Below are 27,186 nucleotides of genomic sequence, written 5' to 3' on the forward strand. Positions count from 1 at the left end.
ATTATTGCAAAAACTGTATTATAAATATGTCATATAGATTTATTTATTTTATTTATTTCTTTATTTACACTGCGTTAACCCTAGTAAGAAAAGAAAACAATAAATAAAAATGATGGGTGCAAGAAGTGATTTATTCTTACAAACTAGACCTTAAATTGAATGAAGCATATTACTCTCGAATCTAAATTTTAAAAAATTTATTATTCTACTAAAATCTTTATTGGTTGAAATAAATAAATGATAATATAATGACCAAATTCAACAATAATAAAGACGACAATGGCATTTACAATACCTGAACTTGAACCGTTGCGGTTATATAAATGACCTTTGTAAACGCAGCGTACGCTTGGTGTTACAACAATATTATGTAAAATAACTTAACAGGATTTGTTTATTTTCATTCATAACTAGAGATACTACAACAGTATATTTCACTACTACTAATTAAGTTTTTTCTACTAAGATGGAAATTGGCACAATAATAATTACTTCTAATGATTGAATGTCTCTTTGCGAATTATTTACGCAATTGTCGATAATAATTGGTCGCTGTAAATATTGTCTTGGATAGAAACTGCCAAAACATACCCAGTAAAAAGACATTATAGTGACAATATTTCATTCTATTTAGTCAAAATATGTGTAAATTATTATTTGAAAAAATTAAGATAACTTTTTGCGATGTTACATAAATTACTTGATATACAATTATTTATATTAAAATGTTATCAAAATATATCGTTTTACAAAGTGTCTCAATGTATACTTAATATATATACCTTTTACGTCGTCCTAGAACTAGTTGTGCATATTTATGGTATCTATAAGTGACAGTGACAAGACCATAATCTATGTCTCACTTATTCAGTAACCTCTATAACACTATGGTTATTGCTCTCACTAATGTGAATCTTATCTCATCCAAACAATGACGATTGATTTATGTTACTTTCCCATACAGGTTAATAACACGAGAAAGTTGTATATGATTGAATCTTGTGTAATGTCGCCATATAAAACAAAGCCGGTGTAATCTTTTATGTATAAAAATTAATTTACTTAGTTTGATATATTGTTTAATTATGAAAGGTTGGTAATAATTTTTGTTGTAATTTTCGCTTCTCGTTGGCTATGATATAATTTAAAACTGCGGGCACGATTTTAGAAATCATATTTTATTATGACGTAAGAAAACTGACAACTCACTTCTACTCCATAAAATCTCGTGAAAGTAGAAATTTATAAGTGGTGTAATCAAATGATCAGTGTTGTCTTACATTTTCCCTTCAACTAAATCAAATTTAGTATTGCGTTGTTTTTACATTTAAAATTAAATTACATTTGAGGCAAGATCTATAGAGCACACTTATACTTTGCTCAGAAAATTACACTCTGAAATTTCACAAACAAAGTAACGGATTTTAATCAAACAAACCAATAATCATAATGTCATCTCGTATGTATTTGCACTATGCATTATTTCATTTTTATTTCAAAGATAAAATAGTTCTAGACTTTTTACGCGGCTACATTTTTTTTATAGAACAGGGGCAAACGGGCAGGAGGCCAACCCGATGCCAAATATAGTTTAACTTATATTGTGAAGTAAGTATCTAAAGTGAGATCTAGTCATTAATAAATTTTTAGTCCATTTAGACGATTCATATTTGACTTATAACATGTTCAATTGATTGAACATAAGAAAGAATAGTTAAAAAAACCAACTCTCAAATTTGGTATCTCTTAGTTAAATGAACAAGTTAAAAAAAACAAAGAATAAATACTATTCAATAGGTAGGTAACCTATTGAATAGTATTTATTCTTTGTTTGATTTTATAAATTTATGAACCTTTTTGTAGGTTAATAATCAATATTATGTATTCCGTTTCAGGCTATATTTTTTTATGTTTCTTATTTATTATATATATTTTTTTCTAATTTTATATTTACAGAAAGTTCCCAAATCAAAGGCGTTCCTCCGCCGCTCTCTTTAATCGCAATCAATATGTGACCAGCTAAGGAAATGATATATTATATACTTTGATTATATATTTTAAAGTTATCGTATCAAAATAGTTTTGAGACCTAAGTAATAAAATCTCAATTTGCAGGTGCAAACCACAAAACCGAGCAAGCCGATGAAATTTAATAAATACCTCGCAATAGAAAGCCTAATGAACGATAAACCAGTTCTGTTTGACCACGTGCTTAAGATTTCTCGACTTTAATCATATACAAATATAAACATAAGAAACATAAATAAACTTTGCAGAGAGAGTTTTTTAGGGGCCTCTAAATATCTTTGGATTCCGTATGAGGAAATGACTGAGTCAAGGAAATTGCGATTAAGCATATTAAAAAAATGTATAGAAAAATTATTATGTTGCTTCTACTTTTAGTATAATACAATTCATCTAACGGCGCAAAGGAATACCTCTAATAAGATAGAGGACGACTTTTCCAAAACTGGTTTCCAAATTTCTGGTGCCTTATAATTGAATATATCTTAAATGTATAACAAACAATAACAATTTCTTATATTGCTACATTGGTAACTTTAGTAGGAAACTAAAGGTTTATCTTAATTCACGCCCATTTTTTTATGACGCTTATATTCAATTTAATTCAGTGACTAATACAATCAAAATTCAACCATATACAGTTCTAAATAATAATACATTTCATGGAACACTTCAGTACACCATAACTGATCGTAAATAATGTTTGCCGCCTACCACCTCTATGAGTTGCTGACCATTGAAGTATTTTTTTATAGAAAAAGGGGCAAATAGGGGAGGTTCACGGGTTGTAAAGCGAAAACGTCGCCTCAATACCAGAGGCCTTGCTAGTGCGTTGCTTGCCGTTTCATGATAATAATTCGACATAGGGTCCTTCAAAAAAAATGCGTACCAATTCAAGAGTCTTCTACTGACGAAATCTATGTGAGTGTCCATAAGTGGCGGTATCACTTAGCTTCATAGGAACATTCAGCTCTATAAAAAAACACATCAGCTAAAATTAAGTCGAACATGCGATTTTCTATACTAACACAGTTAGTACAGGGCGAAGGTTAGATTTACGCTTTCGTTTTTATATCTACACATCACATTCCACTTGGACAGGTTTCTTGTTTGTATGTAACTGGTTCTGTCATTACGAGTGACACGATTTTTATAGCATAATTTTTTTTTTTTTTGTATATAACTTGTTAGAAATATTTTATAAATACCTGTAGTTACAGTATATAAAATTTGTACCGCTTCGTACAAATTAAAAATGTCAATTTTTTATTTTACGATACTCCAAGATATGAAATTTACCAGATCACTTGTTTGATCCTATAGTAGAAGGATTCGCGCAAAAAGCTTTCGATTAAGTAAACAACTCTCATCACTGAGCTTTCACCTAACCATATATTTAACTATACTCGAGGTCTTCTCAGCCTCAAAGAGATAGAAATATCATGACAAACATCAGTAAAATCTCAATTAAAACGCGTTCGATCTAAGTTTTAAACATGTTTATGATTCGAAAGTTAAAAAAACACCTAATTACAATTCACACGGAAGTAAAGTTTTGGTTTCCGTTCAGTGTTAAGATCACCGAAGCATGGCAACAAAAAAGCGAAAATTTTCTTAATTATGACATACGACTTTGGCTGTGGTAGAGTGTGACCGTTTTTAATTATCGTATAATTAATTTGAACAGCTAACTATATACGAGTAAACTGCTCTGACAAGAAAGTACCGTGAAACGATTATATTTACGAGATTTATTTTACCGACATCAAAAGTATGCTCCTTCAGAAATGCAATGATCCCAAATCATTAACTATGTCGACAGTCCAATGCGCAGAGGCGATGAGAACTTGAAGAAATTCATCGTGGTTCGTAACATCGACGGCATAAGATCACCAAACGGTTCGGTCAAATGAGAGATTCATCGTCCTGAAAACCGCTAAGAAAGGCGCTGGCCAGGAACTGGTGGAAACAGATAAGTTCCAGTCCATCTTGCTGACCATGACGCTTAAACATGAGCTACCGACTTAGATCCTTGTTGGTTTCGTACTTCGGAGTTGCTATGTGGCAACAATAAGACTTACAACCTTTTATCTAGAAATAGTACTCTAGCATGAGATTGATTAAAGTATTAAACGCGTTAAATATTTGTGCGTATTCGTCGCTGAAACTTTTTTCATACAACACGACATGTTTCGTTCCGTCTGGCAGTTTATCGGCGTAAGCCGGTACCACAAAATATAATTGTATATGATATTAAATTAAGCAGAAATTGCAACCTGTATAGTAATACTAATAATAATAGCCTTTATTCAGATACATTTGTCATTTACATTTAAACACATTTCCATTTTAGTCTTCTCCTTGTGTATCTGAGTGCCCTTTGTTGGCAAAAGCCTCCTCCAAATCATGACATTCCTCTCTGCACTATGCCATGTACCACCTGCACTTTAATTTATTTACAACCCGTATAAGTATTAATAAAAGATTTCATAAATGCAAAGTAGGATAGGCAGGTATACGTTATGATGAGTGACATCAAAGTGTAATAGTAACGTTATGTGAAATTTCTTTAACGATGATTGGTCACGATAATTTTATCGATGCATTGAAAGTAGAGCGTCTGATATGCAATATTTCTCGTCTTAGAAGTTCTAAAATCTCCAGCAATAAATTAGTTAACAGAGAAGTGTCAATAGTAAAACGCTAAATACCAATAAAGTTGTTATGATGAAACATTATTGTCTATGAAAGTGTAAAGTTTTACATTTTTGTGTTAAACTATATCATGCTTTGTATATCATATTACTAAATATAAATGAAAGTTGCATATTACGGTCATTAAATTTTCTTTTAATTCTTTTTATGTCTATTCTTCTGTCACTCTGTTAGCGTTTACTGAAAAGCAACTTGCTCGTTTTTAGGGTTGCATAATTTTACGTATATTTAGATATATATATTCATGTTCTATACATTGATAGAGAAACCAACATTACCTTTCAATTCCACTTTCTTCATGACTGAGTAAAATAAACAAGCATATATTGAACAATAATTTATTTTATACGGAATAAGTTAAATAAATAAATTAATAAATAAGTCTTTGTACAACAGAGGTTAGAATCATTTGGTCTAGTATTAACAATTTCAATTTAGTGAGGGGAGTATGCTGAGTAGGCTAGGTTCTGGCCGTCATCGATGTTCTTGCTCCAGTCGGAACCGTAGCTTGAGTAGCCTTGTCCATGTCCCCCCAGATCATGGGCAATGTGCTCAACGTGGACTGGGTGATGGGACTCGTGATGATGTGCGTGAGGCACCACTTCGTAGGTCGTCTTAGTGTGATCCTGTTTGAAACAGTAGGCTACGAAAAGTACTACAGCCAGGACTAAAGCGATTTTAGCGGTGGCCAGAGCTTTGAGGGCGATCAGCTTGACGATGAAGAGTTTTCCGAGTAAAAGTTTAGCCCCAAGGAGTCCGATGATACCACCCATTCCGCTGCCTCCTTTTTTCTTACCACGACCTGTATAAGACAAATATACATTAAATAATATTGCTTACAATCATATTATATTCTGAATAAGGTTTTATGTAAACATAAAACTTGGAATAAATTGGCATAGATATTTCGCCAAAGTTATTAAAACATCATTGATAAAGAAGTATTATATGATACGGATAGCAAATTTAAATATAAGTGACTTAAGGTTCATGTTATTAACAGAAATATAACATAACTTAGTATTCATTTTTAAACTAAACTTTAAAAAAGTAATATTTGAACATACCTTCTTCTAAGGAGCGTTTGAATGATTCTTTGTCAGCCTCGTTCATTTTAACCTCAAGGGCATGAGTTTCAAAAAGGTTGACTACCCCATCTAAGAGCCTATAGTTGACTTCTGTGTCTCTGGCGATAGGGTCAATTGGCAGAGGTTCCAATTGTTTAGCTGACCTCAAAGAAGGTTCCCCCTTTAATACAATTCCATCAACAATGGCAATAGACCGCGAAGCTCTCACGTTGTCCACAATTCTCAGCATTTTTTCCTGTTAAATAAATATATGATTAATATATATGTATATATCTATACACGTTCGAAACATATGTGTTTTAATATTATATTATATCTATTAGGTAAAGTATGAGGTATAAATGTTATATATATGAGATTTATATTAAAACTTGTCGAAATCATCTCATCAGGATTAGACAAATTAAGTGAATAAGATGATAAAGACGTTCAATATTTCGTTCGTTCAAGATTTTAATATCAGAAAGTCACGTATTCTAAACCACTGTGCCACAATCAATGGAGCCTAAATAAAAGCTCAATAACGCGGTCACTACAAACACGTTTCACTAATCACTTTCACTATAATATGAAATATTAACCTTAACACACAGGAAGTAATCGCCCTTGCAGTCCTTGATAAAGTTGATGGCTGTCTCCATTGTATTATCACTTTCATCTCCACTAACTAACGCCACTACGGCAAGAAGTACTAAAGAGAATTTCATTTTTTTTAATCCGGATTAATTTTCTCAAGAGATGTTGAGATATGTTTGGTTCGCTGTCGATGGGCGCATACAGTTTTATTGTACTCCCACCCCACCGAGCGTTATCTATTTTCTTTCCTCTCTAGGTTAAGTTTTTCGATTCAGTTCAGACCCTAATGGGTATGCAAATGAGTTAGCTTTGTACATATTGGTTATTATCAAAAGGCGTGGGTCACTGTTTCGTAAGTTCCGAAATTTTTGTCTAATACTTTCATTTAAATAAACATTTGAGTACACGGATTGAATATTAATATAATTAATGGCGTGATTAGTTTCATGTTTTATAATATTCAATTAATAATTACTTAATATTGAATTAATCGATAATTTTATAAGGAATTGAGGTGAGATATAATTATGAGATTTTTCGTTTTTTATTTAATTTAGCAGTCAATTACTGCTAAATTAAATAAATGAAGAATTATTCAATAAAGTCTATGACTGAGTTTTTGGATTGAAGTATAAAAATGTAAAAGTTTTAAATGTTTCTTTAAATTTTAATTATCGTCGTATAAAATTCGTCGTATAAATTCATTAATTGAATTACGTTTCCCGTTGTCTATCATAGAAAATTAAGGTCTTTGTGGCTTTTGGTAGTGGTTAGAGAGATAGATAGTTTTTTATTTACATTGATAATTAGTATAGTGCGATGTTCATCATTTGATCTCGAAATTTGTAGTTATTTACGTAAACGTAAAAAGGGCAATCCTACGGGAAATGTTTTACCGAAATGTTGGTTATTGTAATTCTAATAAAAAGGTTTTATGTGTATAATAAATAATTAAGCGTTATTCAGCTATTTAGTACAGCTTACAGAGTTCTTGATATGGATGGATATAATGCTGATGTTTGGCGAAGATATTTTGACTAAAAGAATTGTATCAATTGTATCATCGATAAATTTGAAAAATAAAAATGTATTTAGTACGTACGGGATTTGCACTTAATAGCATGTTTTTGTCAATAAATTATTTGCGTTATGTTATAAAAATTGTAGAAAAAGGGTTTTTACATCTTTAGTTAGTCTCTTAAGAGCATAAGCAAGTCATTGTATGCGCATGTACTATATAGTTAAATTGCATTATCATTATTTGTGATTAGTCTTTCTCGGTTTAAAATTTTTACAACACTTTCTTGTTTAATCCATTCACGCTCTTGAGAATATGTTATGAAACTTTATGTTCACATTATGTTTCTTTGTACAGTGATTTATTAATTAATTCACACTTTTTGCGAAAGTATTATATATTATATTTTCACGAAACAGAAAAATGTATGTTTTGTTTGTTCCAGTAATTTTATTATGTTCGTATTATTATTATAATGAATATTTTTATATTATAAACTAAGTTTCGCACTCTGGCACTTCTTTGCAACTCTTTTCGATTATTATATTGTTTAGTTTAGAACAAATCATTTGTTAGCTGTCAGGCCACCCATAGCTAATTTATGTAACATGTTTTTTATATTAAAAAAATACAAAGTAACAAACTGAATATATATATGACATGAATTTTTATTTGACAAAATCAAATTCAATGGAGGGAAACCGAAAGCCCGCAAGGGCTTATCGCTTTCGAGCAATCTGTTCCAGGAAACCTTTTGTCAATTATTTTATCTAGAGTAATAACGATGCAAAATACATTGCTAAATGAGGCTTCCGCACGTTTGGAAATTAGGGACTAAATGTGTATTAAAATGACAATTTTTTACACAAAATTGTTTTAACCAAGATGAATGAAATGCATTGATAACCTTTCATTGTCAACTAATTAAATGTTTGGAATGTTTACCTTGTTGTTTGATAAAATAAAAAAAACTATTTGTAATTGGCCCAGAATGTTATATACATATAAAACTATTTCTGTATTGTCCTGTGAATCTCCTGAATAGATAAATAAATTAATGTATCTCAATAGAACCTATATGAAGCAAGTATCAATAACATTAATAGCGAAAGTGCGAAATAAAAGTAATTATGTAAGCTCAGGCGTAAACGAGATCTTTATAATGAAAAACAAGTGAAGATTACGTTTACGTTAACAATAACGACTTTGAACTTCGCAAAGATCGTTGAACTTTAATATTGAAGCGATAACTGAAATATAGTAAAATTTTATGAATGAAATACGAAATTTGTTCTTAACTTATCATTTATCTATATATATTTATTCAATATTATACACCTAACATCCACTATTAGACTAAAAACTTTTTTTTAATCCATCTGCAATCAGCCCGTTGGCTTTTATCAGATTTAATTTGAAGTTATGGCAATTAGAGAACGCAAATTCAATAATTTTTATTCACTTATACTTGGAGGGTATTGGAGGTTAGCATCTACTGTGTTTATGTTATTTTATAATTAATATTGTATACTTATACATTTTAGTCTATTTTTAGTACGAGTTTAGCCATGTATGGTCAAGTAATAAATATTGGTAAGTGAATAAATATATAACATACTTATAATAAAATAAATATAATAGATATTTTCTATATTTAAATTAATGTTAATAGAAATTATCATAACCAATGATTATAACTTAACTGTATAGACATATATATTTGGACAGAAAAAACCAGATATACTACTTTTAAGTGAAATCTATAGTTTGAAGGTCACCATTTCCCGTAGACAATTTATCTATATATATAAAAGAAAGTCGTGTTAGTTACACCACTTATAACTCAAGAACGAAAGAACAGATTTGAGTGAAAATTGGTATGGAGGTAGCTTAGAGCCAGGAGACGGACATAGGATACTTTTTATCCCGTTCGACAGCGTTCCCGTGGGACTTGACATGAAACGTCAGTCACTATAAAAAGTGGTATAACAAATAAGAATCAGACTTGGAATAATAAAACGCAAATGATAGCTATGTAATTGACGTATAATGACAGCTATGTAATGACGTATATATGACAATTTGATATTTGTAAGAAATCAATATTCAAAATATTTCTATTAAATAAATACGTTTAATTATTTTTACAATTTAATTATAATGATAGTGCTATTGCCCATTCGTATAAACAGTGAAGAGAACTATAAAACTCGGTATTGTCGTATGTATACAGTTCATCCAAAGAATGATGAATGTTTCTATTTGTTGTTGTTGTCGTATGACGCATTTAATCGAGTATTGGAACGGGAACGTGAATATGATCACCAGAAATTAGATTTAGTAGTTCAAACGAATGTACCCCTGTTGAAATACCAACAAAAGGAAGTTTATGATACTTTAATGAAGGCAAACGATGATGAAAATGGTGGTTTATATTTCCTAGATGCCCTTGGTGGAACTGGCAAGACATTCCTGATGTCATTAGTTTTAGCAACTGTTCGGGCGAGATCCAACATAGCGGTTGCAGTTGCTTCTTCTGAAATAGCAGCCACATTGTTAGAAGGATGCCGTACGGCTCATTCAGAATAAAAAATAACCGTTAAATCTTCAAACTATTGGAGAACCAACGTGTCATATTGCAAAACACTCAGCAATGGCCAAAGTTTTAGCGGCATCGAAAATCATCATCTGGGACGAATGCACAATGGCGCATAAACGTGCATTGGAAGCACTTAACCGAACATTAAAAGATTTACGCAATGAATCGAGATGTTTTGGAGGAGCAATGATTTTACTGTCTGGCGATTTCCGCCAAATACTGCCAGTAATTCCAAGATCTACGGCTGTCGACGAAATAAACGCTTGCCTCAAATCGTCAAATCTATGGCGCTATGTGACGAAACTGCAGCTGACAACAAACATGAGAGTTACATTGCTTACTGATAAAAAAGAAGAAAAAGAATAAAGATGTAGATGACCTGAACTACATAATGGTATGCGTTTGGTGGTTAGAAAATTGAAGAACAATGTAATTTACGCTACGATAATGATAGGAAAATTCAAAGGTGAGGAAGTTCTTATTCCGAGGATCCCGATGATCCCAACCGATATGCCGTTTGAATTTAAAAGACTTCAATTTCCGATACGTCTTGCATTTGCCATGACCATCAACAAATCACAAGGCCAATCCTTAAAAGTTTGTGGTTTAAATCTAGAACATTCATGTTTTTCCCATGGTCAATTATACGTGGCATGTTCACGGGTCGGAAGACCATCAGCGTTGTTTGTTTTTGCGCCTGATAATAAAACAAAAAATGAAAAAATGTGTATCACAAGGTACTTAAGTGAAGAGCAACCTATGTACTAAAATACAGAAATAATAATGAATGATTAATGTAGGTATTTAATTTTTTTGTATTTTTTCCAATAAAAAAACCCAAACTGCTTATTTATTGCCATTAAGGCGGAACAAAGTTCGCCGGGTCAGCTAGTTGCATATAAACATCAATCCCACACATACATTTTATAAACTTTTGAATGAATCAAAGTGGAAAATTGTTAAGTTTGAAATACTTTTTAAATAATGATAACTAAATTATACCTTGATTGAGATTCTATTCTAGACTTCTAATTATATAATAGTTGTCAAATTTTAATGTGGTTTTGTGACTTTCAATCGACGCCTACATGCCATTTATTTTTTCATACTTACTTGGAAATAATTAATTAATATAATTATCATGTTCTGGCTGTATAAAAATTGTATATCTATCGATACAATTTTTATTAAATTATCCCCTTAATTGACATGAATTTTGTATGTTAATTTTATTTAGTACACTTTAGAATTTTGCGATACAGACAAATTACGATAAATTCTGATAAAATAAGGTGTGGTTATATGAATAATAAGGAAGAGTTGTTTAAATCCAGTATTATTTTGAACGACAGGCCTATTATAGCAATTTATACCTTAAGCTTCGGAACATGCTATTAATATTTTTTCCCAGCGTATATTCTACTTTCATTTGAACTGTTACACTTCCCATCATACATATCCTGATTTTATAATGATGATGAATTAATGCATGTTTTCTTTTACACAGTTCTGGACTTTAAGGTATTATTTAGCTAGTACATATGTGATGGTATCTCAAAATGGTAGATCATCTTCATGTCAATAAAAATAGTAGGAATAAAAAAATTAAGAAGTATGGGTAGATTTATTGATATATATGTATATGTTAATAATTAGCAAGAGCAGCGTTGGTCTTATCGCACCAAATTGAAAAGCATCCCTCGGATCGGTTGTAGCCTTATACTTTCTGTCGATGTGTGCATTTAACCCTTGCTTGTATGGTGAAAGAAAACTTAAGACCCATAAACTCGGCGGTGTATGCCCGACACAGAGGGCTGTTTGCCTGCTTGTCTATTAGAAGAAGACCGTATCTTGAAACTCAATCATAAAAGATTGTGGCGCCAGTAGTTATAGTTTCATATAAATAATACGTAATCCCTAACCAAGAAGACACATTTTTGCATCCGTTATTGACAAATTTTATTAGCAAGTCACTTTTTGACTTAAATATTTATTAATTCATCGGAAATTAAAATCAGTGCTTTAGACATGATATTCTTAAGCATTTCCTTTTTATCTAGACTCAACTAAATTTAGACGCGATTAAGGTAGTACTCAGTACATGTTTATAAAATAACAAAACATTAACTTTAGAATGGGTTTCTTTACATTCTATATACGGCAGTGAAAGTGTAAAAGTAAATTATAAATGGTTCGTAACAGAGGATAAAAGAATATTTAAATTTGACACAACAAGCAAATGTTGCTGAATACAATAAAGTATACTTAAACGATGATTGATTAATGTATTTCACGACTTATAAAGGAAAAAGTATTCAGGGTCTGAAGTTCAATTTTCAATTGTATTTTGTTTATTAATCTAGAATATGTGTAATAGTGTGTAAATCCACTCAATAATATTAAAAAAATTATACTAGTTTATAGGTTTTGTATGTAATTTACGATGGTATTAATGCTCTTTAGGCTTAGGTGGTAGACTCTTTTAAAACCTTCCATATATTCGAGAAATATTGTTTGAAATATACAAGTCCACTTTTTTAATTTCAAATGAGGGATGTCTGACTAGAGCAGAGTATTAAGAGAGTAGTCAGACTCGGTAAAAGAAGAATATTCGGTGTAATAATTACATCTTAATAGCATCTTGGCCATTAAAAATAACCATTATTTGCATTGTTGTGAGTACAGTAGTAAATTTGAGTTTAGAATTTCATTGACGCTTAATAATGTTTATGATGGTGAATTTATTTGTTACAGGTTAAAAATGTTTGAAGAATGCTGTAAAGATTGCAAAGTAGACGGAGCCCCTTAACAATTAATCAAAATTCCAATTAACCATAGATTATATCAATTAATAGTTTTACAACTTAAAACGAAAGTGCGCATTAGGTGTTGCTTGAAATACGCACATTTTGTTGAAAACGAGATGTTTAATAGTCGATAAGGAAAGCTTGTATGAGTGCCTTTACATTATACAACGTACGACGTTTTTTAGTGTTAATTTTTTTTTTCTATTCATTAAATAATTTAACCCACACTATACCAACTTTAATGCTGGCAGCTTAAGTTATAAGTTGAGCAAGGAAAGTATCGGCTCCTGTTCACTTGAAAAATCGGCCCAAGAGTCTCTACTACAAAGGATACAAAATCTTAAATGTGACATGTTAAATTGATGTATTTATGGCCCAGTATAAAACTGTGTGAGTGTGAAATAAAAAAAAAACAGTGATGAAAGTGTGAACACGATACGACAAAATCGTGTAGTGTTAATCACGAATACGACATAATGTTTTAAATTTGAAGACTCATCGTAATCACGACATGCCGACATAGATCGCAGACCGCTTTCGTTTTCCAGCCTCCATGTATACTTTCGACTAATTTTTGTGCGAATTTTTAATATTTTTACCCAAATTTTATTTTAAGCTAATGCACACGGTTTTAAAACTGATACTATTTATATATTGATATTGATTTATTAATATAAATAAAGTAGTATATTGTGAGATACCTATTTAACTGGAAAGGAAGGAAAAGAGAACTGACATGTCTTAGACCCAAAATGTCGACGGCGTGTGTCTGAACACCTATTTGCCATTGTTATAGTCATGTGTTAGATGAGACCTTATTAATAATGACTACCCAAATCAGTCTTATTGCTTTAGTTTTTAATTTCGGAAACTGAGTAAACGAATTTTTAACCTATCTGCAATCAGCCTATGTATAATGTTATTTCATGAAATGGGGTTTTATAAGTTAGGTCTATCGTTCATAAAATCTAAATTAGTTTAATTACACCGTTTAACAAAAACACTAATTCATCTCATTTCTTCACATGTAACTTTTTGTTTAAAGCTTCGTCAAATTATGTAATAATACGAATTTTACCATTGGTTAAAAAATCTAGTCACAGTTAAGTGACTAGGTTTATTTTGCCTGTGACAATTAGACAGATATTTATATAATGCTGAGCAAATTCCGCGCAGAAACTTTTTGCTACTATTATTTATAAAGGCGCTAAGTATATACCATATCTATATATATAAAAGAAAGTCGTGTTAGTTACACCACTTATAACTCAAGAACGAAAGAACAGATTTGAGTGAAAATTGGTATGGAGGTAGCTTAGAGCCAGGAGACGGACATAGGATACTTTTTATCCCGTTCGACAGCGTTCCCGTGGGACTTGACATGAAACGTCAGTCACTATAAAAAGTGGTATAACAAATAAGAATCAGACTTGGAATAATAAAACGCAAATGATAGCTATGTAATTGACGTATAATGACAGCTGTGTAATGACGTATATATGACAATTTGATATTTGTAAGAAATCAATATTCAAAATATTTCTATTAAATAAATACGTTTAATTATTTTTACAATTTACAATTTAATTATAATGATAGTGCTATTGCCCATTCGTATAAACAGTGAAGAGAACTATAAAACTCGGTATTGTCGTATGTATACAGTTCATCCAAAGAATGATGAATGTTTCTATTTGTTGTTGTTGTCGAATGACGCATTTAATCGAGTATTGGAACGGGAACGTGAATATGATCACCAGGAATTAGATTTAGTAGTTCAAACGAATGTACCCCTGTTGAAATACCAACAAAAGGAAGTTTATGATACTTTAATGAAGGCAAACGATGATGAAAATGGTGGTTTATATTTCCTAGATGCCCTTGGTGGAACTGGCAAGACATTCCTCATGTCATTAGTTTTAGCAACTGTTCGGGCGAGATCCAACATAGCGGTTGCAGTTGCTTCTTCTGAAATAGCAGCCACATTGTTAGAAGGATGCCGTACGGCTCATTCAGAATTAAAATTACCGTTAAATCTTCTAACTATTGGAGAACCAACGTGTAATATTGCAAAACACTCAGCAATGGCCAAAGTTTTAGCGGCATCGAAAATCATCATCTGGGACGAATGCACAATGGCGCATAAACGTGCATTGGAAGCACTTAACCGAACATTAAAAGATTTACGCAATGAATCGAGATGTTTTGGAGGAGCAATGATTTTACTGTCTGGCGATTTCCGCCAAATACTGCCAGTAATTCCAAGATCTACGGCTGTCGACGAAATAAACGCTTGCCTCAAATCGTCAAATCTATGGCGCTATGTGACGAAACTGCAGCTGACAACAAACATGAGAGTTACATTGCTTACTGATAAAAAAGAAGAAAAAGAATAAAGATGTAGATGACCTGAACTACATAATGGTATGCGTTTGGTGGTTAGAAAATTGAAGAACAATGTAATTTACGCTACGATAATGATAGGAAAATTCAAAGGTGAGGAAGTTCTTATTCCGAGGATCCCGATGATCCCAACCGATATGCCGTTTGAATTTAAAAGACTTCAATTTCCGATACGTCTTGCATTTGCCATGACCATCAACAAATCACAAGGCCAATCCTTAAAAGTTTGTGGTTTAAATCTAGAACATTCATGTTTTTCCCATGGTCAATTATACGTGGCATGTTCACGGGTCGGAAGACCATCAGCGTTGTTTGTTTTTGCGCCTGATAATAAAACAAAAAATGAAAAAATGTGTATCACAAGGTACTTAAGTGAAGAGCAACCTATGTACTAAAATACAGAAATAATAATGAATGATTAATGTAGGTATTTAATTTTTTTGTATTTTTTCCAATAAAAAAACCCAAACTGCTTATTTATTGCCATTAAGGCGGAACAAAGTTCGCCAGGTCAGCTAGTATATCATATATATGAGTGTGAATAACCTATTTATTATTTCATAAAGTCCTCTGGCCACTGTCTCTCTTTCAAAAATCGATATAGCCTTTTTTAACGAAAATATTTATTTACAGGTAATTATGGTTTTATATAAATTAAGAAAAATATAACGATTCTTGTTAACCAGGTTGCAAGAGAAGCTGCAGGCAGTAGATCATTTAAATACTTTTACCGTCCTGTTTCTAAATTAACTATTGGGGCATTATTTTTATTAAAAATTGTAATTGAATGCACTATTAATGTATATAAACTGTGTGACTTGACGGCAGAACACATTTGTATGGGCAGAAGCAAGAAAGAGGCATATTAATGTCGTTTATTAACATAACTTTTACACATTTAAATAAAAACACTTTTTTAACGGATTTAAGTTACGTATTATTATAATTATTTAAACATAATTTTTAATTTAACCGACGTTTCGCGTACTTTACAGCGTGCGTCACGGTGTTTTTCTTTAAAAGAGGAATATTATGAATATTAAAAAAAAATTTTTTATTGATTTTGATAAAACGTAAACTCAATGGGGATTCCGTTTTTAGTGAAATAACATTTCGCTAGTAATTTTTACGACCAAAACACAAACCCTGCATATAAGACAATTTACAGAATATTGTCGTAAGTGCTAGTTGATAGTTGAGACTATGAGTTCCTCGTTACTAAGACTTTTAGAATCATTCATTCTGCTTTTTCATATTTCTACAGAAAACATTTATAAATTATTTATTTGTTCGCACCGACAGCACAGGTGAACAATACAAAAAAGAAAACACGGAAACAACAGCAACAAATGACATATAGAAATATCATATAATGTAGAAAATCTGACATATTATTAACACTGTTTGGAGTTTTATTATATCCGAGGAGCAAATACTATTTCTGTATCCCTAGAAACTCTAAAGTAACAAGAGTATGGACCTTTTAAACCAGACAATATCAAATATTAATTCGATTAAGAATGTGCCTTATTAGGCGAATAAAGAAAGTGCTGAAGAAGAAAGAAGAACAAAGGGTGACATATTTTTAGGTAGACTTTAATTCACTCTATTAGTAATCATAACAATCAAATACACAGTAATTTAATTCAATTTCAATTTCAAAAATTCTTTTATATGTTCAACAACAATTAAAAGTGCTACATTTCTAGTGTACATTAATTTCCTGGAATGTAACAAGCTTATAACTAAATATGTTTTTTTAAAAAACCGTATTGCTCTTTAAAAAAAAAACAGATAAAAACTAAAGTTGCAATTTTTCGAAGTTTAACAAAATACACAGTAATTACAATGTGTTAACCTACATAGAAATAACTAAAATAATTAAATCAATCAACAACAAATTTAAAGAGTTTGGTCCCTGTGGTAGTGTACTTTTAACGCTGGTAGCATTTTCTTGCTGTTTTGCCCATACTATGTAAGACTTAATATATAATTAACTTTAAGTATTGGATTGGGACTCGCCTTCTGTGTTGTCTTAAACTGTCCTTATTGAGAGATAGACTCGCAGTCGACTCTGATATTCAGACTTATAATTTGACTAATTTTCAGCACAAATAAATAATTGTATCGACCTAAAAAATGTAGGTGTCAAAATAGACAATGTACTATGTGTTGTAGTTAATACCAATTTGTCAACTTCGTTCTGTTTGAGAAAATGATGTGCGAAAGTGAGTGATTTATAACAATAAATTCATGTGAACTTCATAACTAAGTATTGTTTGTAATTCACATAACAGAATGAAATTGGCTTGATTGAAGTAAATTATCGTATTAACTTTATTTTCTTTTGTAAACAGTTTAAATTACAATTTCTTAGAAATTGCGTTGTATGTGCTTTCTACTTCCTACCGAATTAAAATAATATGCTAGGGTGTTTATGGCATATTTGTTTTAAACAAAAATATATTTTGGGTAAACTTAAGTAAAAAAAATAGTTAACAAAACTGTTACAGTATTTATTTCGGTGTAAATTATTTTTTTCTTGGCTATACGAGCAAGTAATGGACAAAAAGAAAGAATAAGATGTACATTTGGAGTCAAAACATGACCCCTCCTAATGGTATGCATACAAAGTAACTAATCGAAATTGTTTACCTAAATTAATGAATTACAAATCCATCTATGAGAGGATTGTTTAGTTAGCAAAATTTTTTATTTGTATATATATTAGGAAATTTCTTAATGTATCTAAAATATGTGTATAAAATAAGACCCCGCACCATAAGCGTCGATTGTTAACCTCCACCTTTGTAGTAAAATCATTGTTATAAAAAATTGAGTATAAATATCACGATGAAAAGAGAAACAGAGAATTGCTTTGTACACAGAGTTGTATAAAATGTGACAAAGAGGAATTTAAATAAATTTATTTATCGTTAAACAAGTTCAAATGAGACGGATGTTGACGTAATAAGTGCAAAAAATCGTTACCGACGATTGCATAAGCTTATAAGATAATCGTGAATTCATTCATTCTGGTCGTTCATTCACTCTGACATAACATTCCGTTTACAGTGGATCAAATTTGGATGGCTGCCAACTAGGAGCTTATTTGAATAAATTATATTTGGATATAAGTTTTATACCGTGCTATTAATTAAATTATTTTGTGCATTAACATATAATAAACACAGGTATTAATTTTGCCATAAAACAAAGACTTCTAAGTGTACATTTTATATATATATATATTGGTTTTTATATTTAATAACGAAAGCATTTTCCGTATTGCGTGTTAAATTCATATATCAAATTAAGATTTAAAAAAAGAATAGTGATATTTCTATAAAAGAAAATAGCATTTTTTTAAATATCACAAAAATCTAAAATTCCACATTTTTTGTTTAAAAATTTCTCGTAGTATTTATATAATTCATGCACACGTGACTTTAATCTTCACTTTCATAGCAATTTTGCATTAAAAGCCAATAGCGTTTGTGGTCACGGCTGTGGGTCAATATGACCATGATATGTATGCCTCCTTCGTCCCGCGAGGGAAAACTGGGCCGGCTATTTAGTACAACTCACTTTTCCGGCAATACACTTCGACATTTTTATCCTTCCGATTTTTGTAACGTGATATTTTCCAAATTTCTATAGCCCCTGGAGCTTTCATTTAGCATAAATAAAACTTTCACTCTCTCTCTAAAATCTCTTCGTTTCAAAGTTTGTTGTTTGTGAAACGTAGAAGACGTAAGATCACATTTAAAGAAAGTTACAAATTTTGACAGCTTTATAAAACGACACAAAATACATGATGGTAAAATCATGAACTCAGAACTTACATATAACATTAACAAACAGACGTTACACAGCTACCAATAACTACTACTATACTAACCATTTCTTCAATTTCACATACACATCAGATCAGATCATTAGATCCATTAGACCAGCATAATCAGGGAACGTTTAAATAAAAATCTTCATTTATATACTCGTTTAATCGGTACCTAGTATTAAAAAGTAATTTTTTTAATCAATTTTAAGCGACCTCTCTCATTAATTAATGTTTAATAAAACAACATAGGTTTTATTCGAGTCCACCATTCACTCCAAAACGTACGAATCAATTACTTTTACCCAATATACGCCGTCATGCTGTCTAGAAGTAAAAACGTGTTTTAATTATGTAATAAACTTTTTGTGCTTGTAAATTTACAAACATTCATCTGGTAACATTAATATAAGTCGAGTGGTCGCATAAAATTGAAAATAAAAGAATTTAAACGTAACGTTTCTATATATGTATATATTTTTTATAGAACAGGGGGCAAACGGGCAGGAGGCTCACCTGATGTTAAGTGGTACATGTACCGCCCATGGACTCTCGATGCTAGAGGGCTCGCGAGTGCGTTCCCGGCCTTTTAAGAATTTGTACGCACTTTTCTTGAAGGACCCTTATATATGCCCTTCAAAAATTACACTTCCTTGAGGTACACACGTTGTGTGATATGTTTCATGAACAGCGCAAAGAACTAAGGAGTAATTTATTAGGTTTTTATGGGAGAAAAATAATCTAAATGAAAAGTAAATTATAACAAATACATAATTACGAATATTATTTAGATTTTTCATGCTTCGGTAACAATATGTATGAAATGTGGGTGGAACCACCCTTTTAATTACTATAATTGTCTGTAATTAACTCGCGAAAATTTGTGCGAAACGTGAATAAGTCATATTAAAAAGTAAAAGTTACGAATCTAAAATTATAATTCAAAGATAAAAACAGTTTTCAATATGTTAATCATAATTTATTAAATCAAACCATTTGCAAAATTTTCTAAACTATAGTATAATGTTTCAATTTAAATATTTGCTAAGCAAAATCGGCTATTAAAGATTTCCTGATAAATTGGGTTATTGAAATTGGTAAATAAAATATTATTTAAAACTACACAATATGTAGTACTATATTTACGATGACAGTACTATGTGTGTACGTCATGGTAACTGTTGCGTCTTCCAACGCCCAAAATAATATTCACCTGACATAACATACTTTTCTAGGATGTTTCAGTTTATAGGTGGTCATGGTACGAAAAAATGCGATTGACTTTAGGTACCTAAACTCAACTGCATCCCAACTGGATTTTTTTAAGTATGTTCATGGTAGCCCCCCTGCATGAGAAACTGAAATGCCAAATATTTGAAAGAATTATTTGGCGTTTAGTTTATTAGGACTGAGCTTATGGGCTTTTTACAAATCTTCTATAAATACTATACATTTGATTGTTATGTTTAGGTTTTAATACTGTATAATTTTTAAGTTTTATTGTATGTTCAATAATAAAGTTCCCTAAATGTATTTACACTATTTTACACACTACACATTTTTTACAGTTGTATAGTAAATAGAAAAATACTAAAATAATAAAGTTTTACCTTTTATATTTATATTAGAATTTATAATCTGAAATTAAGCGATCTTTAATTTGATCTAAGGAAAGTGAAATTATAACATTGTCTAATTCGTTTCGATCAAAAGGAAGCTTGACACGCGATTTATATCAATTACATAGTCAAAAATATTGATACTAATTTATCACACGCACACTTATATAATATTAGAAATCACCCAATAAAATGTTAATTTTACAGTTTTAATACATGATTCACGGATTCACGATCGCCTGCGCAGTGCATACGAGAACTTGATAGATATACCCATAGAGCTAAGTATGGTATAGATATGTGTACTATGCCTACAAAAATCAAATCAATTTATCACACACAATTTGAAATATTTGATTTAGCGACGAAGCCAGTTGTAAATTAGTAGCAGCATTACACAAATGCATTTGCCTTTTGTTTCGCAGCCAAAACATACGTGCAATGACGTTGTCAATATTTTAGGAATTTAATACTTATTTTATTTTAAATTTTAACACTTTATTATTGTTTATTTCACCTCAGTAAAATTACTATATACTATTACTATTACTGTTCTACATAAAAGTGTTTGTATTTCATACAACTTCTAAAATAATACACATAGTTATGAGTAAATGAATTATATTAAAAAGTTTTATAGTAGACAGTGAGTCTATGCGTTCATAACTCTACATCGGTACGCGACTAGCAATTTTGTTACCACCGGCCCAGTGGGGGGCGTTAAATAAAACCGCTTTACCACACTCCTGTGCATTATACTCACCATCGTACCACCATGAAGGTCTTACTACTGTTAGTCTGTGTGGCGGTGGTAGCAGCGAAACCAACGACCGAAGATGAAGTCATGGGATCAGTTGTTGGGGTTGTCAAAAGTTGCGCAGAAAAAGATGTATCCTTGTGTTTAAAGGTGTGTAGTGTTTGTGATAAATTTAAAATTAGAACGTTTTTGCTACTCTGTTTTGTTTTAAGAAATTTAATTTAATTGGGAGCTTTAAAAATTAAAAAGTGTTTTAAATTGAAAATGCATCGTTCTAACACGAAATTTAAAATAAACCAAACATTTTTACGTATATTTTACTCCAATTTACTTAACGGCGTATTTGACCCAAACTATTTAAACCCACATTTAATAATTATATCATTTTCCCACAGGAAAAAGCTTTGAAATACGCAGAGAACCTGGCATCAGCACGTGAAATTAGCATCACCGATGGCGTGACCCTCATTGGTACTGGTTCATCACGAGGCGCACGATCTTTCGAACCCCTATCTGAAGAGCCTAGGGCAAGAGAAGACCAAGTGGAATCGAGACTACTCGATGCTGCTGCTGAGTTCTTGGAGAACCACGTGATCCAGCTACGAGTACCGAAAGGAACAGTTGATGACGTCAAGAGGTCTCTTGAGGAAGGTCAGTAACACAAATGTTATTTGAAAGTTATATTCACTTTCACAGCTCTCAAATCATTTTAAGACTCCTTAATATTTTAAATAAAATGTAATAAATTTTACGTAATTCCCTTATTTGGTTAAAAATTAAAGAAATATATTTTTTAATGTTCAAGAAAGCATACACCTTGTTATTGCTAAAGGAAGGAAACCCGAGAAAACCGTTAATTTGCTTATATATTGTTATTAAGTATGTTCTCAATTTGAAAAAAGTAATGTTTATTGCTTTTAAAATATTGACACTGTACCTAATACCAAAATTATATTCATTTCTTATTAGATGTGATTATACCATCAGAACATTTAAAATATAGTTTAAGTTAAGTATTGTATTAAGTAATATTTCACTTAAAAATTTGTTTATAAACAATCGTCGCGCTATTTGAATTACCGGGTAATTAAGATTCTAATTAATTTCTCGCGTAGATTTACACTTAATTTTAATTAAGCAGAAAGTGTGAAAGCTGTAATAATGAGTATAATTCACAGCTTAATATGAAAATAGTTATGGTATTTTAAGTTTATGCTAATATTTTGAGTTAAAATTCATTGTATGAGGTAGCTATGGACATTTATTTGATTATTACGACTTTTGTTACAATTGTTTGGCGCTGACTTACTTACTTATATAGGAAAAATTTCCTGTTCCAAGAGGATTTACAAGATTAAATAAATCCTAAGTCAAATTGATTTTACAATAAAGTTTGTTTACAATTATATCGTAGCTATAATTTTGATGAGTAGCAAAAAGACGAAAATTAAGCTCATTCGCATTACGTAGTATATTACTTACGGCGAAAAGCTATGTCCTAGTTTTTTGTAATATGATTCTAAATTCAAAAATGACCGGAAGTTCGCAAAAAGTTCCTCATTCGAAAACTTACATAAAAACTGTCACGAATACGCCCAAAGCCGCCGCGGGCGTATAAAAATTCGGTCAAATTCTCAGACGCTCGAATTACAAATGACGCAATAAAATGCGAAAATTATTACATAAACAGGCATATATTAAATTCGCTCTCACCGAAATTCCGGTATGAAGATAGAAAGTCGGTTCTAATTAAAATGATGAGAATGTAGGTTTTAGAAATTGCATCCTTAGTGTTTCCGTAAGTTGTTTGAAAGCTGGAACGGGTCTCTGGGTCTTATAAGGCTCGTTATAGTTGAAAGCTGACTTTGTCCAGTTTTTGCTAAGCTGCTTTATCTATGCCAGCTTTTATCGCTCGTTTAGTTCATTCCGAGACTGATAATAATTATTGATATAATTACATTTAATGGGTGTTAATTATTTAAACGTTTCAATTCAATTCAATATACCTTTATTAGTTACCCGCCGGTATAGGGAATGGATGTTCTTGCTTCTTCAATGATCTTTATAGAACTGAGTACGTGCTTCAGATATGAAACAATTCACTGTTACCCGGAGAATCTTAAGTCTACGAGGTTATGATTTAAACAGATTTAAGTAACTTAATATTTTTTGAAAAGAGAGGAATTATACTTGTTTTGAAGTTATAGTTCTTTTGCGCATGCACAGTTAGCTGTAGTTTTTTTAATTGTTAGTGTTCAAATTATTACAATATAAATTATATATTACCATATAAATATAAATTACAAATTCTACATTTGTAGAAAAACTTTTTTGTCTATATCTTCTAATACGCATAAGTATAAATGAGTGTGTCAGTAAAGTGTAATATTATTATCCGTTCTATGCTAATAGGCGATTTAAAACTTATATTGAATAAAGTTTAAAGTTACGTACAAGTGTCATTTTAATTTGCAATGTGACATATTTAATTAATATAATGCAACTGGCAAAGCTTTCTCGTTGTATCGAATGACTAATAAGCTTTCTAAGCTATTATGCAAACGGCTGGGCAACTTGAATTTCAATGATTTTCATTGTTTTAACTACTTGGAATTCAATTCACTACTGATCGGTATTTAGATTAGAACTACGGTTTTAAGAGAAAGTGGAATTCACTATTGTTTTAATGTGATTCGAATTATTCGGAAAATATTCATTGTACTTTCAGTTTTTCTTTCCTTTACTTCTACTGCTTAAAAAATAAACATATTTTTTTCTACGTATTGGAAATATTAGGAACGAATCCAATGATGATATAACTGACTGGCCTTTTAATATCATTATCATTAAGGACTAATTTTCTAAGAAATGTGGGTAGAATTTTTTTAAAAGAAAACAGTATTCTTGAAAAAAAGTTTATACCATTACATTATACAGAAACATTTTTTAATTCCTAGGTCGTGGAAAGAAGAAGAAGTTGAAGCAACTCCTTCCCATCTTCGCTCTCCTCCAGTTAAAGATCCAGTCTCTCATCCCTCTGTTCCTTGGAATCATTGCGTTTGCAGCTGTCAAAGGATTGTTGCTTGCCAAGGCTGCCCTCCTGGCATCTGCTCTTCTGTTGTTGAAGAAACTTCTCTCAAAACATGAGCACCATGAGAGTTACGAGGTAGTTATTATTTAATCTTTTTAATTACCAGAACCTTTTTAACTACACAATTTTAATGAAATTTTGATCGCTTGTTAGCGATAAGGCCGCCCGTTGCATGGCTTTTAATTTGTATGTGTTGTGTTTTAATGCATAGAAGTGTAAATAAGTAAATCAATTATCATAAGCGATAATGCGTAGACATTTTACAATTTTTGTGACGTTAAAACCAATTCACATGTCATAAGACGTTTGGTACAGCCATATTATAAAATAAATAGCTTAAGTATATATTGGCTAGAAAAATCTGAAACAAATGGCTCTAATAAAATTATTATTCCAGGTCGTGGCCCACCCTCACCATGAGGAGCACTTCGCCCACGCCAGCCCCCACGGCGGTTGGGGAAGATCTCAGGACGCCCAAGAAATGGCCTACAATGCCTACTCCAACTGATACCTAAGAAACCTCATCCATTAATTTATTTAAATTATTTAATTTATTTAAATTATTCATAAACGTATAGGCTATGCGTCACCAGTATTTATATATGTACCTGTTCTCTTTATAGTACAAATAGGTTAATTCTTGTCCTTTACCTAGTCACCGCTTTTTAAAGCTTTTGTAAATACGCAATTTCATAATTATGTATGCGGCTATATGTTCGATTCTTATATGTATTTATATGATATATATAATTCTCATAATGTATTTTGCTGGAATATCTCTTATCTTTTTTTATATTTCTTGATATATATTCATGTTACTTATTTTTCACAATATATAGCACGTTGGTGATGCCCCTTATATAAACATTTCGCCCACCATTATCATTGTTATCATGCATTTCCAGTCATTTAATTTATTAATGCTAGATTCAAAGATTGTTTTGTTAATAAACAAATATATTACATGTTTTGTTTTATTTTAATAGTTTTATTTTAATAATTAATTTCAGGACTACCTTACAACTACTTTTGAGAATAAATAACATTTATCAATATTGAATCTTTACCCACGACACGCAATTATATCTGTAAAAATTAAGGTTTGACAATGTACCATTTCGTGAATCATAATAATAATATTAAAAAAAAAAGAAAACTTAGGTTAATTTTGAAATATATATCCCACTACTGCTTTTAATTTTCCAATTAAAAAGTAATTTTCGTTGTAGCCAGATTTTTCTTTTTGTTCTAAATTAAACTCGGCTAAAGCACCATGAATGGTCACATACGGCTCGTTGCATTTTTCTATTGTTCAAATACTTGCACTAGTTCTCACAGTGTAAATTGTTTCAAAAAAGAAAGTTCTACTCAGGAATCTTCTTTAATCATTAGGTCAATATATCTATTTATGTCATATGTCGTTGGAGAAATTCTCATGTGGCAACGATAGACAAAATCTTTAACCATAAAGAAAAATACAGATTGTAGCAAAAAAAATGTATTTATAGTTTTATTATTTTTTGGTATACTTGGGTATGAATCTTTAAAGGACTTTCAAATTAAGAATGTTCTCCGAATGTCAGATATAACAAAGTGTGAATGCTTCGGAAATAATGAAAGTCTTTATAAATAATGAATTATATTCCGTCCGATAAACGGACGGCCCAGGAAGTATGCGCATAACAAATGTTAAGTTATTTCTAGTATCTAGATAATATCTAGCTCTGCACTAATATGATAAGCGGGAAAGTGACTCTAAAGTTCAATGGCCATGGCATAAGGCTCTCTAACCTTTTCAAATCACCAAGTAGAAAGTTCATAGACATTGTTGTTAGTGCCCTTTAGGTATTAAATATATTCGTTGGGAAATGATAGAATAAAATGATATGTTTCTTGCTTAGTTACAAGACTATATATAAAATAAAAATAGTAGAATTTATGGATGAGGCTTATTTCTCTAGCGACACCTACCAAGTAAATTTTCAGAAAGAGAATTACATTTTCTGCTTATTTCGTAGTGATTTGAGTTAATAATACTTTAATAAGATATGTCGTATTATAATCGTTTATTATGGATAAGTACTATGTTACCCTTTTTTATATAATCAAGTGACAGAATATTTATTTATTAACAGGTTTTATTCCTCTGCTTTAGATGAAAATAACATTTATAAACTGTAATTCATATTTTTTACAGTTCATTTATTATTTTAATATTTAATTCTTATTAACTAACTATTGTAGTATAAGTGCTAAGTTTCATACTTTGTATGAATTTTATAATTAAAATTGATTTAATAATTATTAATATGTATGAATAATAGGGGTAACATAGAAGTAGTTTCTAATCGTATGATGTTAAATTGATAATCTTAAAATTTTGTAAAAGTAAAAACAATTTTAAGTGTAAACAAAAATGTATTGCTAATAACGCCATCTAGTAAATTATCACGGAACCAGTTTCATGGCCAAGTTTGTTTAGATTGTGACAATTAATTAGCACGAGCTTGTAAATGAACTTTACGTTCAAGGTTGTATTTACGAGTTTCCTGCGAAGGTGGCAATGAACTGCTATGTTTATATAATATTCATGACTTATAGTTACTTCGAAGTATATAGTAACTTATAAATAGGAATTACAAAAAAGGGC

General features: G+C 30.9%; 2 protein-coding genes across 2 annotated transcripts; one reads left to right on the forward strand and one right to left on the reverse strand.

Moving 5' to 3' along the window:
• Positions 1 to 5,064: 5,064 nt before the first annotated feature.
• LOC111002018 lies at positions 5,065 to 6,601 on the reverse strand. Its single transcript, XM_022272108.2, has 3 exons — positions 6,410 to 6,601; positions 5,808 to 6,063; positions 5,065 to 5,542 (listed from the first exon to the last, which is right to left on the reverse strand). Exons 1-3 carry the CDS (start codon positions 6,533 to 6,535, stop codon positions 5,175 to 5,177), a joined length of 750 nt encoding a protein of 249 aa, XP_022127800.1. The 5' UTR covers positions 6,536 to 6,601; the 3' UTR covers positions 5,065 to 5,174.
• A 14,826-nt stretch (positions 6,602 to 21,427) lies between these two features.
• Positions 21,428 to 25,501, forward strand: LOC111002026. The gene is made up of 4 exons (XM_022272115.2): positions 21,428 to 21,595; positions 21,841 to 22,096; positions 24,403 to 24,611; positions 24,934 to 25,501. Exons 1-4 carry the CDS (start codon positions 21,464 to 21,466, stop codon positions 25,042 to 25,044), a joined length of 708 nt encoding a protein of 235 aa, XP_022127807.2. The 5' UTR covers positions 21,428 to 21,463; the 3' UTR covers positions 25,045 to 25,501.
• Positions 25,502 to 27,186: the final 1,685 nt, after the last annotated feature.

Source organism: Pieris rapae, chromosome 11, assembly GCF_905147795.1.
Source record: "Pieris rapae chromosome 11, ilPieRapa1.1, whole genome shotgun sequence".
Taxonomy (NCBI): Eukaryota; Metazoa; Arthropoda; class Insecta; order Lepidoptera; family Pieridae; genus Pieris; species Pieris rapae.

What these genes read in the sequence shown, in the direction of transcription:
- LOC111002018 (XM_022272108.2), bottom strand. Translation starts at nt 6,535, where the DNA reads ATGAAATTCTCTTTAGTACTTCTTGCCGTAGTGGCGTTAGTTAGTGGA. An exon ending in ATTACTTCCTGTGTGTTAAG is followed by an intron (nt 6,064 to 6,409) that starts GTTAATATTTCA and finishes TTTATTTAACAG; the next exon opens with GAAAAAATGCTGAGAATTGT. An exon ending in CAAACGCTCCTTAGAAGAAG is followed by an intron (nt 5,543 to 5,807) that starts GTATGTTCAAAT and finishes TGTCTTATACAG; the next exon opens with GTCGTGGTAAGAAAAAAGGA.
- LOC111002026 (XM_022272115.2), top strand. Translation starts at nt 21,464, where the DNA reads ATGAAGGTCTTACTACTGTTAGTCTGTGTGGCGGTGGTAGCAGCGAAA. An exon ending in ATGTATCCTTGTGTTTAAAG is followed by an intron (nt 21,596 to 21,840) that starts GTGTGTAGTGTT and finishes ATTTTCCCACAG; the next exon opens with GAAAAAGCTTTGAAATACGC. An exon ending in CAAGAGGTCTCTTGAGGAAG is followed by an intron (nt 22,097 to 24,402) that starts GTCAGTAACACA and finishes TTTAATTCCTAG; the next exon opens with GTCGTGGAAAGAAGAAGAAG.